The 18949-nt window shown below is 39.5% G+C and overlaps 1 protein-coding gene across 3 annotated transcripts in view; it reads left to right on the top strand.

Annotated features, from left to right (window-relative positions):
- MCC (MCC regulator of WNT signaling pathway) overlaps positions 1-18949 on the top strand; it is a 542131-nt gene that overhangs the window by 380750 nt on the left and 142432 nt on the right. For all 3 annotated transcript variants that reach the window (XM_064275031.1, XM_064275022.1, XM_064275034.1), the window contains one exon: positions 8336-8449. In XM_064275031.1, coding sequence (XP_064131101.1) covers positions 8336-8449 — 114 coding nt within the window. The remainder of the gene's footprint in view (positions 1-8335; positions 8450-18949) is intronic.

The following is an 18949-nucleotide window of genomic DNA, read 5'->3' as shown; positions in this document are numbered from 1 at the left end:
GGGTATGCACGTACCTATTTATGTCACTGCTGTTATTTCTTTAGATATATACCTAGGAGTGGGATTAGGTATTACTTAGGAGTGGGATTGCTGGGTCATATGATATTTCTATTTCTAGCTTTTTTGAGGAAGTGCCATACCATTTTTCAAAATGGCATAGTGGTTAAGTGCTACAGCTGCTAACTGAAAGGTCAGCAGTTCAAATCCACCAAGTGCTCTTTGAAAACTCTATGGGGCAGTTCTACTCCGTCCTATAGGGTCACAATGAATCGGAATCGACTCAATAGCAATGGTTTTTTTTTTAATATCCCCACCAGCAGTGTATAAGAATTCCAGTGTCTCTACAACATCTCCAATGTTTGTTATTTTCTGTTTTTTTTTTTTTTTCTTGATTAGTGCAAGTAATGTTGGGGTGAGATGGTATTTCATTATAATTTTGGTATGTATTTCTCTAATGGCTAATGAAGGAGTCCTGGTGACTCAGTGGTTAAAAAACTTGGCTGCTAACCTAAAGGTCAGCAGTTTGAAGGAATCAGCTGCTCTGTGGGAGAGAGATGTAGCAGTCTGCTTCCATGAAGATTTACAGTCTTGGAAACCCTGTGGGGTAGTTCTACTCTGTTCTTTAGGGTAATTATGAGTCAGAATCGACTCAAAGGCAGTAGGTTTGGTTTTTCATTGTTGTTTAATGGCTAATGATCTCAAGCGTTTCTTCATATGTTTGTTAGCCATCTGGATGTCTTCTTCGGTGAGGTGTCTTTTCATATCCTTTGCCCAGTTTTCAGTTAGGTTGTTTGATCTTTTTATTGTTGAGGTGTTGAAGTTTTCTATAGATTTTAGACATTAGACTCTTGTTGAATATGTCATAGCCAAATTTTCCCAGACTGTACGTTCTCTTCTTATTCTTTTGGAGAAGTCTTTTGATGAGTATAAGTGTTTAATTTTTAGGGAGTCCCATTCATCTAGCTTATCTTCTGCTGTTTGTGCACTTTAAGTTATGTTTGGTATTCTGTTTATACCATATATTAGGGCTCCTAGAGTTGCCACTATTTTTCTACCATAAACTTTATAGTTTTAGGTTTTATATTTAGGTCTCTGATCCACTTTGAGTTAGTTTTTGCATATGGTGTGAGGTATGAGTCCTGTTTCATTTTTTTACAGATGGATATCCAGTTTTACCAGTACCATTTGTTTGGGCTAATTTCTTTGCCTTGATTTACTCCTTTGTCAGGAGCTAATAATACTTATTTCACAGCATTGCGAGGATTAAATGAGATACTGTAGCACCCAACACCCATTAAGTATTCAGTGAGTGGTTACTATTAATATTGTTACTTCTGTATTACTACCCCAAACCAAAAAACAAACCAGTTGCTGTTGAGTCAACCCAGACTCATGGTGACACCAGGTGTGTCAGAGTAGAACTGTGCTCCACAGGTTTTTCAGTGGCTGATTTTCCAGAAGTAGATGGCTAGGCCTTTTTCCAAGTTACCTCTGGATGGACTCAAACCTCCAACCTCTTAGCTAGGCAACTGAGCATATTAGCCGTGTGCACCATCCAGGGGCTCCATATTACTATCCAATTGCCTGGAATTATCAGACTCTTTTCAGAGGTTGGCACTGGGGTATTGACACTGTCTTTCCTCTGCAGGACTTTGAAGCTGACTGAATTGGGTCAAGTGCACAAAGTACGTAGCACAGAGCCCACCAAGAGTCTGTGTCAAGTAAATTTAGTTGTACTTGTTTCTTCCCCCTTAATGCAGAGAACAGGTCACTAGGTGAAAGAAGTTGGTACTACCCATTGCCTTCTCTATCTGGAAGGCAAGTGGCTCAGTTAAAAGGACAGAATGAGAGTTCCCGTCATCACTTAGTGGGAAGGAAAGATAGGCACTCTGGCAGTGAATGGTACAACTTCCATAATCACCTCAGGTAGCTTAGGGCAAGTGAAGGAGAAAGAAAGAGAACAAGCACAGCTTACCTCTCAGCAGAGCAAGGAAGATCAGCTTAGCCATAGGTACCTTCCAGTGCCCAGTGGTACCTGTATCTGGAAGAAGACTCAGGATGAACTCATTCCTGTGTATCACTTGTGGCTACAGGAGCCTTTAATTCCTCTGAAGACAGTGCTATTTTGAAGAATAGACTAAAGTTCCAGTAAGATAAGTAAAAAATGAGGGGTTTGGAGCTTGACAGCCTAGATTCAAGTCCTGGGCCCCCCTCACCAAGTGTGGTACTTGGGGAAAAATACTTGTACCCAGCTTTAATGTCTATTTCTACAAATTCGGAAGAATGGCTACAGAGTTGTGGGGAAGATGGAATGAGATGATGCACAGGATGCTCTGGATAGTGCAGGGATGTGTTTGTCATTGTTTTTATTGCTAGTAGCCACAAGATGGGAAGCACCTTATAACTGTAAATACAGTTATGCTGCTGGAGGGGCTCATCAGAATTGTGGGGCTACTGGGTCAGAAAGGCATCTTAGAAGTGCAAAATCCTTTGTCTCGTGGCAGATGACGTAATAGGAAGGACATCTGTCTACTTAGCACAGGAGAACCTGCGGAAGAGGCTGTCACTGGGGTGTTGTTCACTTCTTACCTGGGCCCTGGAGACTGCACACTTATCTGTCAGAGGCTAAGCAAGCCTGTCCTTATAGCCAGTTGAACAGTGAAATTTTAGTCAAGAAATGTTTCATCCAAAAGTAATAATCATTTTGACAGTTATCTTGCAGCTGAATTTCCAGGTGGGTTTGTTTCCTTTGGATACACACCGTAAAATGAATATTGAAGCACAGCTCAAAGCCGCCTAGGGGACTTTTATCTCCAGAAGTGGAGGTATGTAGGGATTTATGCCATTCACACATTAGACCCAAATTAGTATAGGAAATTCTAAGGTCCTAGCCCAAACTCACTTAGGCCTCGTGTTAAAATTTCACGAAGAATTAAGTGCCCTGGCAGTCAGCTCCTTGCAATAACTCTTAGGACTTCAGCAGCATTCAACAAAGGAACTCTCTGGCCTCTCAGTCGTGGGCTGGTATCAACCAAGCAATAAGCTTTTCCAAGACAGGGATGTCTTTGTTATCTCATTGTCCCTGTCAGCACCTATGATGTGGTCTATCAAGTCTGAGAAGAAGGTGTTAAATTGGTGTTGACTTGAAACATGGGTAACAAAGGGGAAACACACAGTTGCTGAGTGTCTCTCTGGCTCCAGACATAGTATAGTCACTTCATAGATGCTGCCACATTTTCTCTTTACGACAATCCTGTAACAAAATGATTAAATATATTGTCCAAAGACATGCTGCCAACAAGTGGCATAAATGAAATTCGAAATCAGGTTTATCTGATTCTGTGTAAATTAGGATTAGATCCGCTTCATTTGCCAGGATAGCTCAAATAATAGTGGTTTATACAAAAGAGTTCTATTTCTTGCTCATCTGTTACAGAAGTCTAGGGTTAGACAGTACAAAGTTGTTGAATGAGTCCACAAAGTTATTAGAGACTCAGACACTTTTTATCTCCATAGGATGTGGACCTCATCTTTATGGAGCAAAATGGCTGCTAGAGCTCCAGCCATTACATTAACATACCAGGCAGCAAGGATGGAGGAAAAGAAAAAGGATATGACCACTCTCAAAAAATTTTTTTCCAGAATTCCTATACAATATTGCTACTTAAATCTCATTGGACAGAAATTTGTCACATAGCTACACCTTGCTACAACTGCAAGAGAAATTTGGAACTGTGGTATTTTAGCTGAGCAGTAATATGACCAGCTAAAAATCAGGGTTCTGTTACTGAGGATGAAGAGAAGGAATGTTGAGGAAAACACAGACTCCAAACATCATATATTTTCTTTCTCTTTGGTTAGAGAAACATCTTCTTGATGTTACTTCATTGTCCTATGTCTGAAACTCTGACTTCAATTAGAGGCCATTTCAGAAACCAGAATATGAGTAAAGGGATCCCCAAAACTGAAGTATAATTTTCCTATATAGATTCTTCACAGTTTTGCTTGCTTTAGTATATCTGCCTTTCCAGGATTTATAACCACTCTTAAAATTACCCAGGAGATACCTATACTTCTTATTTCTCAATGCTTGCTTTGACAGGTTTCTTCCTATTACTTGTAGTATCACTCACAAACCATCTTTGAATTTGTCGGGATACTAGAGTTTATGACAGAGTAAAGGGAGTGAAATCCCAAAAGAATAGAATTCAAGTCAACTTTTGATGACACCTTCTCCTCACTTTTTGACTGTCTCATTATCTGACATTTTGCATTTATGACAAAAGTAAAAAATCTACTTTCCAACTATTTTGTGCATTAACAATGTACATCTGGCAGTAACAAATGCCAAGGTGTAAGGCGAAGAGTTAACACTGGCTGTGATGGTTAAACTTATGTGTCAACTTGAACGGGTTGTGATTCTCAGTGGTTTGGCAGGTATGTAATGATGTAATTTGGCAGGTATGTAATGATGTAGTCATCCTCCATTTTGTGTCTGATGTGGTCATCCTCCATTTTCATATAATGCCAATTTCACATAATGACCTGATCTTTGGCACCTAACCATGTTGATAAGTGAGAAGGTATACTGAGGTAGTCATAAGGTGAGAGCAGGAGAGCTGCTGAACTGAAAAATCACAGGGAGTGCCCAGGGCTCATTCTTTTGGTGAGAACTCAGCTCCTCTCCGACTCAGTCACCAAGTAGTAAGGGAGTGGTCTGTCTCCTTAGCCAGGTTCTAAGCAACATGACTTACAACTTGTTGGCAAACTTCCTCCCCATTCCACCTCCCACTCTCTGTAGTTGTCACTTCTGCTGATTGTCAGTAGCATTAAGCAATGTGTGTTTGTTCCTCTTCATTTTTCAAGTTTTATCCTCTATCAGAAGAGCTGATGGACAAGGAAAAATGATGTAGCAAGGAAAGAAAATAACCCTTTGTAAGTTTTTATTATGCTGCAGTCTATATGTGTAGAAAACAGTCATTTAACTCCATTTTATTATCTCATTAATACAAAAATAACCTCTTTCTGTTTCAAAACAACATAGGAAAAAAAAAATCCCCCTCTGAAAAAATTTGAAGCACCCAGAGCCCACCACTGAAACATTAAAATGCTGTCTTTCCAATTTATTTTTCTATTACATTTCATTACTTTTTAAGGTAGTTCATTTTTATTGTTGTTGTTAAGAATATATACAACAGGACATACACCCGTTCAACAATTTCTACATATATAATTCAGCGACATTGATTACATCCTTCAAGTTGTCCATCCTTTCTCACCTTCCTTTTCTGAGTTGTTCCAACCCCATTAACATAAATTCACTGCCCTCCTGAGGTCCCTATCTAATCTTTGGAATTGCTGTTGTCAATTTGATCCCATATAGATAAAGTTTAAAAGAGCACAGTGCTCAAGGCAGACATTCCTTGCTGGTTAAGCTAAACCCACTGTTTGGTTTTAAGAAGACTTCAGGTGATATTTTTGGTTTAAGGTTTAAAGATTATCTCAGGGCAGTAGTTTCAGGAGTTCACCCAACCTCCATGGCTCCAGAAATTCTGGATTCCACATTTTATTTCTTTTACATAATCAAAATTAAAATGTTTTAAGTAAAAATTCCATCCACTTGGAAAAAACGGAAAATTATTGTCATGTACGATATCCTATAGTGAGAAAAGATCACTAGTGGCCTTGGCTTTGGTGCTAAGCTATTCATGGGACCTTAAATTAGGTCTTTGCCTGAAATTGTGGAAGTAAATGAAGGCAAGCACAAAGGGCTTTTTCCCCACTCAAATGTTTATGTTTAATACACATAAGACAATGTATAGAAAACTTATATAGAATTAGAGCTGACATCTAATCCAGATGTTTCTTAAATTGGGCTTCCAGGATAGGTTTCAGAGTTTCTGATCACCATTAATTAGATGGAAAACAAGCACTTACCCCAAATTTATAGTCTTCTCTGGGAGAAAAGCCCATCACACTTTATTCACGACATTCTTAATGAAATCTGTGACTTGAAGAAGGTTAAGAACAACTGGCCTACTTTCATTTTATGAAAGACATCTTCCATCCAGAGACATGAAAGAACTTTCCCTAAACACACATCCCATGGACGTTTCTGGTGATCTGGAGAAATGATGGACCAGAAGGTAGCATCACTTCCAAGCCCAGTGCTCTTCCCCATGGCAGATCCCTCTGTCACATACTATGTTAGAAGTAACTACTCTGTCTCCCCATCTAGCTCTGTTCACAAAGTCAGTGGTAGAGTGTACTGCCTCCTCAGTCAGCTTTTCCCCTAATCCTTCCCCAGCTTCTTCAGGCAAGCCTTTCCCCCAGAAGAGAAGGGAGATATTATGAGGGAGGAAGCAAGCCTAGGCTCACACAGTTGAGATCCTTGTTCCAATTCCTGTATTTCTTAAAAAACAGAGGTGAGGTGATGCATCTTCTCCCAAGACTTGACATAATAGTAAAATGTGTCATAGTGTCTGATACTGAAGGACTATCCTCAGATTGGCAGCTCACAGGCTCAGTGGGCAACCCAGCTGTCTAAGGAAGTGAATTTCTGTTCCTCTCCGCCACATTTGAACAACACAGTTTCAAAAATATCATACAATGTGAACATTGTGGTATTTGTGCTGAGAAATCATCACATAAAATGTATCTGAAACCCAAAGTGACCTTTTGTGAGCAGCCCCAGCCTTGCATGAGAGGGCAAATACTGCCAGATTGCCTGACATTTTCTTTTTTAAATTTCAGACATTCCTGATTTCAGTCAGCTATTGATCCGTTGGTTTACAGCACCAATGCAGTTAAACGAAGTCACATTCACTGCTATTGTACTCTGACAAAAACAACTGCTTTTAAACCCCAGTCCCCATCCTTTACCTCCTCCCCACTACTCACCCTAAACATACCAACCAACATGCAGTTTGCTGAGGCTAATTGCAGAAAAGAGCATTTTTCTAAACCCAAAATTAAAATCTTCTAAGTTGAATTGTCTACCGTCATAACTGTGTCCAGCTTTAAAGATCAAATTTATTTGCTCACTCTTTACCTTAAATCTCTTTTGACAGAAGCTACAAAAAGCCTATAAAGAGGGAGAGATTGTTCTGTTTCTCCGTGCTCACTGAACTATAATGTAGCATTCTGCCAGGGAATTGTCTGAGCTCCACCTGGAATTGGCAGAGAAGATAAATGAGAAGCTAGAACTCAGGGCAAAGAAAGTTTAAGAGTGGTGTTTCTCTGCCATCAGCATGTTGACCAGGTCCCAAAGGTAAATCCATCCATCAGTCTGAAAAGCCACAGAAGACCTGGTAGACTTCTGTGTGCAGCTGAAGCTCACCATTCACAACTTGAAAGTTGGTCAGGTTAAGATTCTGGAAGTGCGTGATTCCCTTGTAGATCTATTGAAGAACATTCTTCCTAGCTCCAGTTAACCTGAGAGAGTTGGGTGGGGAAAGAGATCTGGATGGGTCCTTGGTTTGTGTTCTCATAGCATAATTTATCAGAGTTCTGGTTCTGCTCCTGGGAGAGGGCCAGGTAGCACTTAAGAAGCATCTGTCCAATCAATCTCCCACCAGCCGCTCTGTAGGAGAAAGGTGTAAGTCTGCTTCTGTAAAGATTTACAACCTCGGAAACCCTACGGGGCAGTTCTGCTCTGCTCTGTAGGGTCACTATAAGTTGGAATCAAAAGCAGTGGGTTTGGTTTTTTTTTTGGTTTGGATCCAATCAGTTTAGTCTTTCTGGAGGACAGTGAGGAAGGAGGAGCTGGCAAGAAAATAAGGGGGCTAACTTTAAGAGGAGGCCATTTTGGAATGTGAGCCCTCCCATTTCTTTATTAATAGTCAGCCCCTTGGTCTGTCTGTTGTACACACAGCAATTTGGGTAAATAAATTTCAAAGCTGTAAGGAGTGCCCTATTCAACTTTCATATTTCCCAAATATACAAGTTGATTTTCATTGACTTTTATGCTGAAAGCCAGGCAGCCCCACACCAACTCTTAATACCCTCCTTATTGAATAACTCAGGGAAAGCCCTTGGAATGAGGAGCTTTGCTTTGCATTGTGATTTTTCCATCTAAAAATCAGATCCCACTGCCCACACACAGCAGTGTTCTCCATGTTACATTTAGGGTGACCATTTAACCTAGCTTGCCTGGAACATGACTTATGCCCATTATCCCTCTCAAATTAATAGCACTTACTTTTGCTCAGAAAAGTGTCCTGTTTTAGATAATACATTATTTTATATGATCCCCCTAATTACAGGGAATAGAGGAAAGGAAATGAGTTTCTGCTGAAGCAGTCTAACCTTGTGCTCTTTTCCTCTGTCTCCACAGCTCCATTTGGCAGCCCTGGCATCACTAAAGGGAGACATAGTGGAGCTTAATAAGCGTCTGCAGCAGACAGAGCGGGAACGGGACCTTCTGGAGAAGAAATTGGCCAAGGCACAGGTGAGGCTATGGAATTTTTTTTTTTTTTAATTATTTTAAGAGAAAACATGGAATTTTTTTTTTAATTTCCTTATTTTAAGACAAAACATACAGAAATTCCCTCAAAAGAAATATACAGCTTAATGAGCAAACACTCTCATAAACAACCACCTAGGTCGAGGAATAAAACTTGCCACCACCCCAGAAGCTTCCCTATGTGCCCCAGCCCAAACTCTGTATTTTACTTCCCCAAAAAGGAACCACTACCCTGACTTTTATAGTAATCGCTTCCTTGTGTTTCCTTACCACTCATATATGCATACCTTTAGACAGTATAGTTTAGTTTAGTCTTGCCTATTATAAAAATGTGTATTTCCTTTATATTTCTTAATCTACAGGTTTTCTGTCCATTCCTTTATTTTCTTTATAATTTACCTGTTAAAACCTGGCCATTTGACATACAGGGTTTCCCACAGTCTGGATGTTGCTGATTTGCACACTTATGGCACATTTCAACATGTTCCTCTGTCTCCTGTATTTCCTGCAAATTGGCAACTTTATCCAGAGGCTCAATCAGATTCATATCCCATCCCTTTGGCAAGACTGTAGACAGCATTTGTTTTTTCTCTAGAGGCATATAGCATCTAGTTGTCTCTCTCTTTGTGATGTTAGCAGCTGTTGATACTCAATGCTTACATTCTTTAGATGTTGCAAAATCACAATACTTTAATTCTGTTGTAACTTTTTCAGTTATTAGTTGGAATGCTTTTATGGAGACTTTTCCTATCATCTACTATTTGTTTAAACAATGGTACAGTTCATAGAAGAGAAAAAAGAAAAAAAAAACCCATTGTTGTTGAGTCGATTCCAACTCATAGCTACCCTCTAGGACAAAGTAGAACTGCCCTGTAGAGTTTCCAAGGAGCATCTGGTGGATTTTTGAACTGCCAGCCTTTGGGTTAGCAGCCGTAGCTCTTAACCATTATGCCACCCGGGTTTACTCACAGAAGAAAAGCAGGCTAAATGCTTGATTCTTTCTCTTTTATTTAACAATTTTCAAAATAGTGAATTGATTGTCCATTATCCTCTGAATGTGCTTGCTTATTTTTTTTTATTAACTTTTATTGAGCTTCAAGTGAACGTTTACAAATCAAGTCAGACTGTCACATGTAAGTTTATATACACCTTACTCCGTACTCCCACTTGCTCTCCCCCTAATGAATCAGCCCTTCCAATCTCTCCTTTTGTGACAATTTTGCCAGCTTCCCTCTCTCTCTATCCTCCCATTCCCCCTCCAGACAAGAGTTGCCAACACAGTCTCAAGTGTCCACCTGATATAAGTAGCTCACTCTTCATTAGCATCTCTCTCCAACCCACTGTCCAGTCCCTTCCATGTCTGATGAGTTGTCTTCGGGAATGGTTCCTGTCCTGAGCCAACAGAAGGTTTGGGGACCATGACCGCCAGGATTCCTCTAGTCTCAGTCAGACCATTAAGTCTGGTCTTTTTATGAGAATTTGGGGTCTGCATCCCACTGATCTCCTGTTCCCTCAGGGGTTCTCTGTTGTGCTCCCTGTCAGGGCAGACATCAGTTGTGGCCGGGCACCATGTAGTTCTTCTGGTCTCAGGATGATGTAAGTCTCTGGTTCATGTGGCCCTTTCTGTCTCTTGGGCTCATAGTTATCATGTGACCTTGGTGTTCTTCATTCTCCTTTGATCCATGTGGGTTGAGACCAATTGATGCATCTTAGATGGCTGCTTGTTAGCATTTAAGACCCCAGACGCCACATTTCAAAGTGAGATGCAGAATGTTTTCATAATAGAATTATTTTGCCAATTGACTTAAAAGTCCCCTTAAACCATGTTCTCCAAACCCCCGCCCTTGCTCCGCTGACCTTTGAAGCATTCAGTTTATCCTGGAAACTTCTTTGCTTTTGGTCCAGTCCAGTTGAGCTGACCTTCCATGTATTGAGTATTGTCTTTCCCTTCACCTAAAGCAGTTCTTATCTACTAACTAATCAGTAAAAAACCCTCTCCCACCCTCCCTCCCTCCCCGCCTCATAACCACAAAAGTATGTGTTCTTCTCAGTTTATACTATTTCTCAAGATCCTATAATAGTGGTCTTATACAATATTTGTCCTTTTGCCTCTGACTAATTTCACTCAGCATAATGCCTTCCAGGTTCCTCCATGTTATGAAATGTTTCACAGATTCGTCACTATTCTTTATCGATGAGTAGTATTCCATTGTGTGAATACACCACAATTTATTTAACCATTCATCCGTTGATGGACACCTTGGTTGCTTCCAGCTTTTTGCTATTGTAAACAGAGCTGCAATAAACGTGGATGTGCATATATCTGTTTGTGTGAAGGCTCTTATTTCTCTAGGGTATATTCCAAGGAGTGGGATTTCTAGGTTGTATGGTAGTTCTATTTCTAACTGTTTAAGACAACGCCAGACAGATTCCAAAGTGGTTGTACCATTTGACATTCCCACCAGCAGTGTATAAGAGTTCCAATCTCTCCGAAGCCTCTCCAACATTTATTATTTTGTGTTTTTTGGATTAATGTCAGCCTTGTTGGAGTGAGATGGAACCTCATCATAGTTTTAATTTTCATTTCTCTAATGGCTAATGATCGAGAGCATTTTCTCATGTATCTGTTAGCTGCCTGAATATCTTCTTTAGTGAAGTGTGTGTTCATATCCTTTGCCCACTTCTTGATTGGGTTGTTTGTCTTTTTGTGGTTGAGTTTTGACAGAATCATGTAGATTTTAGAGATCAGGCACTGGTCGGAGATGTCATAGCTGAAAATTCTTTCCCAGTCTGTAGGTGGTCTTTTTACTCTTTTGGTGAAGTCTTCAGGTGAGCATAGGTGTTTGATTTTTAGGAGCTCCCAGTTATCTGGTTTCTCTTCGTCATTTTTGGTAATGTTTTGTATTCTGTTTATGCCTTGAATTAGGGCTCCTAAGGTTGTCCCTATTTTTTCTTCCATGATCTTTATTGTTTTAGTCTTTATGTTTAGGTCTTTGATGTACTTGGAGTTAGTTTTTGTGCGTGGTGTGAGGTATGGGTCCTGTTTCAATTTTTTGCAAATGGATATCCAGTTATGCCAGCACCATTTGTTAAAAAAACTATCTTTTCCCCAATTAACTGACACTGGGCCTTTGTCAAATATCAGCTGCTCATATGTGGATGGATTTATATCTGGGTCCTCAGTTCTGTTCCACTGGTCTATGTGTCTGTTGTTGTACCAGTACCAGGCTGTTTTGACTACTGTGGCTGTATAAGAGGTTCTGAAATCAGGTAGAATGAGGCCTCCCACTTTCTTCTTCTTTTTCAATAATGCTTTGCTTATCCGGGGCTTCTTTCCCTTCCATATGAAGTTGGTGATTTGTTTCTCTATCACATTAAAAAATGACATTGGAATTTGGATTGCAAGTGCATTGTAGGTGTAGATGGCTTTTGGTAGAATAGACATTTTTACTATGTTAAGTCTTCCTATCTATGAGCAAGGTATGTTTTTCCGCTTAAGTATGTCCTTTTTAATTTCTTGTAGTAGTGCTTTGTAGTTTTCTTTGTATAGGTCTTTTACATCCTTGGTAAGATTTATTCCTAAGTATTTTATCTTCTTGGGGGCTACTGTGAATGGTATTGATTTGGTGATTTCCTCTTCGATGTTCTTTTTGTTGATGTAGAGGAATCCAAGTGATTTTTGTATGTTTATCTTATAACCTGAGACTCTGCCAAACTCTTCTATTAGTTTCAGTAGTTTTCTGGAGGATTCCTTAGGGTTTTCTGTGTATAAGATCATGTCATCTGCAAAGAGAGATAATTTTACTTCCTCCTTGCCAATCCGGATGCCCTTTATTTCTTTGTCTAGCCTAATTGCTCTGGGTAGGACTTCTAGCACAATGTTGAATAAGAGCGGTGATAAAGGGCATCCTTGTCTTGTTCCTGTTCTCAAGGCAAATGCTTTCAGGCTCTCTCCATTTAGAGTGATGTTGGCTGCTGGCTTTGTGTAGATGCCGTTAATTATGTTGAGGAATTTTCCTTCAATTCCTATTTTGGTGAGAGTTTTTATCATAAATGGGTGTTGGACTTTGTCAAATGCCTTTTCTGCATCAATCGATAAGATCATGTGGTTTTTGTCTTTTGTTTTATTTATATGGTGGATTACATTAATGGTTTTTCTAATATTAAACCAGCCTTGCATACCTGGTATAAATCCCACTTGGTCGTGGTGAGTTATTTTTTTGATATGTTGTTGAATTCTACTGGCTAGAATTTTGTTGAGGATTTTTGCGTGTATGTTCACGAGGGATATATAGGTCCGTAATTTTCTTTTTATGTGATGTCTTTACCTGGTTTTGGTATCAGGGAGATGGTGGCTTCATAGAATGAGTTAGGTAGTATTCCGTCATTTTTTATGCTTTGAAATACCTTTAGTAGTAGAGGTGTTAACTCTTCTCTGAAAGTTTGGTAGAACTCTGCAGTAAAGCCGTCCGGGCCAGGGCTTTTTTTTGTTGGGAGTTTTTTGATTAGCGTTTCAATCTCTTTTTTTGTTATGGGTCTATTTAGTTGTTCTACTTCTGGTTGTGTTAGTTTAGGTAGGTAGTATTCTTCCAGGAATTCATCCATTTCTTCTAGGTTTGCAAATTTGTTAGAATACAATTTTTCGTAATAATCTGTTATGATTCTTTTAATAATCTTTTAGTTGGGTCTGTTGTGATGTGGCCTTTCTCGTTTCTTATTTGGGTTATTTGTTTCCTTTCCTGTATTTCTTTAGTCAGTCTAGCCAATGGTTTATCAATTTTGTTAATTTTTTCAAAGAACCAGCTTTTGCCTTTGTTAATTCTTTCAATTGTTTTTCTGTTCTCTAATTCATTTAGTTCAGCTCTAATTTTTATTATTTGTTTTCTTCTGGTGCCTGATGGATTCTTTTGTTGCTCACTTTCTATTTGTTCAAGTTGTAGGGACAGTTCTCTGATTTTGGCTCTTTCTTCTTTTTGTATGTGTGCATTTATCAATATAAATTGGACTCTGAGCACTGCTTTTGCTGTGTCCCAGAGGTTTTGATAGGAAGTATTTTCATTCTCGTTGCATTCTATGAATTTCCTTATTCCCTCCTAAATGTCTTCTATAACCCAGTCTTTTTTCAGCAGGGTATTGTTCAGTTTCCAAGTATTTGATTTCTTTTCCCTAATTTTTCTGTTATTGATTTCCACTTTTATGGCCTTGTGGTCTGAGAAGATGCTTTGTAATATTTCAGTGTTTTGGATTTTGCAAAGGTTTGTTTTATGACCTAATATGTGGTCTATTCTAGAGAATGTTCCATGTGCGCTAGAAAAAAAAGTATGCTTTGCAGCAGTTGGGTGGAGAGTTCTGTATAAGTCAATGAGGTCAAGTTGGTTGATTGTTGTAATTAGGTCTTCCGTGTCTCTATTGAGCTTCTTACTGGAAGTCCTGTCCTTCTCCGAAAGTGGTATGTTGAAGTCTCCTACTATAATTGTGGAGGTGTCTATCTCACTTTTCAGTTCTGTTAAAATTTGATTTATGTTTCTTGCAGCCCTGTCATTGGGTGCATAAATATTTAATATGGTTATATCTTCCTGGTCAGTGGTCCCTTTAATCATTATGTAGTGTCCTTCTTTATCCTTTGTGGTGGATTTAAGTTTAAAGTCTATTTTGTCAGAAATTAATATTGCTACTCCTTTTTTCCTTATTGTTTGCTTGATATATTTTTTTCCATCCTTTGAGTTTTAGTTTGTTTGTGTCTCTAAGCCTAAGGTGTGTCTGTTGTAGGCAGCATATAGACGGATCGTGTTTCTTTATCCAGTCTGAGACTCTCTGTCTCTTTATTGGTGCATTTAGTCCATTTACATTCAGCATAATTATAGATAAGTGTTTATAGTGTTGTCATTTTGATGCCTTTTTATGTGTGTTGTTGACGATTTCATTTTTCCACTTTTTTGTGCTGAGATGTTTTTCTTTGTAAATTGTGAGATCCTCATTTTCATAGTATTTGACTTTATGTTTGCTGAGTGCTTGCTTTTTTTTTTTAATGTAATTATGGATTTAATCATTATGGTTTTAATTCATTGCAATTATTTTCTTTTTAGCAGCCTAAAGTATCATATCTTTAGGCAGTCAGAGACTCTTCAAGTTGGCTCCTGGGTCTTTTGACATGAACCTAGCAGTTATTCTAGGTTCATCTGCCTCAGACCTGGAATTGCCCATTATCCAGCAAGCCCTGGTTTCTTTCAGCAAGAAATGGTATTTCAAGACTACAATCTGGGTGCTAATGATGCTTGTTGCTAGTAAGTTGGTCATTGTTTTTAGGACTCTTTGGTAGACAGAGCCAGGACATTACCTGGCTATATCTATCTGTCTATCCATTCAGAAAATTTAGGATAAAATACCTTAGAAGTTCATACTAATGCTTCCAATTCAAATGCAGGACTACAGGATATTTTACTTAACTACTTTTCTATTACGTCTGTATCTCCTTTCTTTCCACTGAGAATCCTGGTTCTTAAAGTTATAGTTGTTGTTGTTAGATGCCATCGAGTCATTTCTGACTTATAATGACGCTATGTACAACAGAACGAAACACTGCCTGCTGCTGCTCCATCCTCACAATCTTTGCTATGTTTGATCCCATTGTTGCAGCCACTGTGTCAATCCACCTCATTGAGGGGCTTCCTCTTTTTCTCTGACCCTCTACTTTACCAAGCATGATGTCCTTCTTCAGGGTCTGGTCCCTCCTAATAACATGTCAAAAGTATGTGAGGCGTAGTCTCGCCATACTGTACTTCCTCCAAGACAGATTTGTTCCTTCTTTTGGCAGTCCATGGTATATTCGGTATTCTTTGCCAACGCTGTAACTCAAAGCCATCAATTCTTCCTTGGTCTTCCTTATTCAATGTCCAGCTTTCAGATGCATATGAAGCGACTGAAAACACCATGGCTTGGGTCAGGCGCACCTTAGTCCTCAAAGTGACATCTTTGCTTTTTAAACACTTTAGAGAGGTCTTTTGCACCAGATTTACCCAATACAATGCATCATTTGATTTCTCGTCTGCTGCTTCCATGGGGATTGATTGTGAATCCATGTAAAATGAAATCCTTGACAACTTCAAAGAGGTTGATAGAATATCCCATAATTATTCAACTACTTTATCCCACGTTATGTACAGTCTTGGAATCACAATGTTAATATTAACACAACCAATAGTTACTGAAAAGAGTTAAAAAAAATTTTTTTTTGCGTCACGCTCTTCTCATTTTCTCAGGTTTTTGGGGTTGCACGATACCCACATCAGCAGACCATACAGCCATTACATCTTATACTCTCTCCTCTTTAGTCTTCATTTTGCCTTTTACAAGTATACCCACTCCTAACTTGGTTAGGTTCCAAAGATCGGGTTGTTACGCGAGAACTGGCATCATGCGAGAGTGAGAATTCCAGTGCCAGTGTCTCCCCTCCCATCACTCACCACTCATTGGGCACTCCTGGCCCATTCTGGGATCACCTTCCCCACCGCTGTGGAATCCGTGGAGGGTTGGAAGTGGTGGTAGTGGTCAGGGGTTGCCTGCCACCTCTTGAGCAGCAGGGGCCCACCATCACCTGGCTGCACTCCAGGCCTCACTGCGGACCCCCAAGCCTCACCTCTCCACCTTCCTGCTCTGCTGGCCTGGGAGATGCGGCCTCAGTGGCGGGTGGCTCCTGGGCCTGCAGGCAGGTGAGGCCTGGTCACCTGGGCCTGGTGAAAGCTGTGGAGGCGGCAGAGAGCCTTCTTTGGAAGAAGAAACTTCTGAGCCCCCCAGCCCAACTCCTACAGCCTGGCTCCCACTGCGTCCTCTTGGCCCAGCCATCCCTGCCTCCTACGCACTGCCAGCCTCCCCTGCGTTCAGCTCAGCTCACAGCCAGCAGGCCAGCCAGCTGGGCTCCTTTGCCCAACCTGGGTAATATGGGTAATATGAATCGACAGGGGCCTCGCTTGCTCTTACGAACCTCACCATCTTATTCTTCTTCCCACCCCCTTCCCCCTGCCTTGCTTCCTCCTTAGTGCGCAAAATAGTCAGGTAGTAGATTTTTTACTGTTGTCCTAAATGCAAAATGTTGAACAATGACATAGTCGGTAAGTAGGAGTAGGTATAACTGTTTAATGCTCTCCACTGGCCCTTACATCAGTGTTCCTTCTTTTTTTACTTTTTGGTCTGAAGCTCGTTTTCTAGTAGATTCCTACAGGAGGACTCATGGGAATTATCTTCCCCAAGTCTTTGCATGCTAATAGCAGTGCGTCTGTGTCCTATATACTTAAAAGGCTTTTTTGCTGGATTTAAAAACTTTGGTTCATTTTTACTTTCCTTGAATACATTGCTTTATTTTTTTCTGGCATAGGGTATTACAATCAGTCTGATAATAATCTTTCTTTCTCTTACAAGACACTTGGTTATTCTAGATGCCCGAAGGATTCTCTCTCACCTTTTTTTACATCCAATAATTTTACTAGAGTAAGTCTTTAAGTCTCGGTCTTAGTCGTTCTGGTTTGATATATTCAGGTTTTCCGTGTATTTTTCTTTTTTTTCCTGTATATTCTTTTGATCATAGCTTAAAATCTTGTTTCCTTTCAATTTCGGGATAGTTTTTTTAAATTATAGTGTCTAATATTGAATTTGTTCCCTTGATTTTTAATATTGAATTTGTTCCCTTGATTTTCAAATACTCCTGTTATTTTTATGGTAGCCTTTCCTGTCTTCAACTTCTGTCACTTTACCTTAAATTCTATGTATCTCTCCCTTTCTTCTATTTATCTTTCTGTTCTCCATATTTTGTTTCCCTTGGGTCTTTATAGGTTGTGTTTATTCCTTTTTGTGTGCTTTCTAGTTTAGTCTTCATTTCTGAGATGCATTTTTGTTTTACTTCTAATTCTTTTCTGTGTTCTATCACCTCATATCCGAGTTTTTTCTAATTCCGAATTATGTTCTTTCATGTCTTATATCATTTCCTTAATGTCTTTTAGCTTATTTTAAAATGGCAGGCTACAGTTTTGGTCTATTTTGATCCTTCTAGGGGGAGGGTTTATTTTGTGGCATGCTTTTGTTGCTTATAGGGATATTATTCTGCTGTTTATTCTGTTTCTTATAACTTTATGTGGTATTTGACCTTGGTTCTTTCCTGTTTTTCATTTTTATGTGAAAAATAGTTTCCTTGAATGTTTAAGTGGCAGGGTTCAAGATAGCTTTTCTAAGTTCATAGAGCTTAGTCTTCTGTTGTTTTCATGAAGTGTTAAAAAATATGGCAGCCTACTTTCTGAGACTTCTCACTGTGTTTCCCTCACCTACTCCATTCTCTTCATTCCTTTATCTCTGTTATCCCTATTCTGTTCAATTTTTACCCTACTGCCAGGAGTTTCTCCTCCTGGAAAGGAGCCCTGGGACCAGTCTTGAAAGCTCATAGGAACTGTTTTAGCCTCATCAAATCTTACTGTGGGTCCCTTGCACTCACTGACACTTGGATCATTCAAAACTTCTTTGGCTTTAGCTGCTGTTCCTAAATTGGCCCTCCTCACTTTTCTAGGAACACCTTTTGGTTATTTTGGGGCTTTCCAGTTCTCTAATCTATCAACCTTTTTGCTTCCTCAGTTCCTACCCACACAGATGCCACTCAGGGCTTGTGTCTGGTATTGGTTTGCCCTTAACTGCTTGCATTTTGTTGTTCAGGGGATTAACTTGTCTCTGAGATTTTGATGTTGCTATGTAGTTGTATGGAGCCCTGTTGGCACAGTGGTTAAGAGCAGTTAGAATCCACCAGCTGCTCCTTGGAAACCCTGTGGGGCAGTTCTACTCTGTCCTATAGGGTCTCTATGCATCGAAATCGACTCAGCGGCAACAGGTTTGGTTTGGGGTTTTATGTAGTTGTCCTGTATATTTCTGTGTAGGAGTTCAGAGAGATCCAAAAACTAGGCTGCCCCTACAGTCTCTCCAAAATCATCTATGGGAAGTTTTTTTGGGGGGAAAAAAAAAGTCTTATAATCATAGACTGTTTGAATGGGGGAAAAGCCCTTTGTAAAGTTCAGCTACTTCTACATTTTACTGGCAAGGATCTGAAGCCCAGAGAGATTAACTCGCTTATCCAGGGTCACACGAATAGTTCAGTACCAGGGCCAAGACTAGGCCACCAGTGTTGTTCTCTGCACCCACAGTTTACTAATATTTTGGTAGTACATAGAGCTCTAGGTTAATTTTTTTTTTTTAAAGCTTTTTGGAGGCATTGGTTATTTGTTTTCTAGGCTTGGTTGTTGTAAATTAAACCTCACATTATAGTTATGAATCTTATTTCATTCATCACGATTGACATTTAGTAAATACTTTCATTTTGAAAACTCATGTCTTATTTTATAAATGTTTTTGTACTCATTCTTTGACAATTTTCTCCATTTTTCTTTGTTCCTCTTTCTACAACCCATATGTTATATATGACAATCCTCTTCAGGTTTTTGTTTTACCTAGATG

Source organism: Loxodonta africana, chromosome 2 (assembly GCF_030014295.1).
Source record: "Loxodonta africana isolate mLoxAfr1 chromosome 2, mLoxAfr1.hap2, whole genome shotgun sequence".
NCBI classification, from domain to species: Eukaryota; Metazoa; Chordata; class Mammalia; order Proboscidea; family Elephantidae; genus Loxodonta; species Loxodonta africana.
This window is presented reverse-complemented; position numbering and strand designations above follow the sequence as displayed.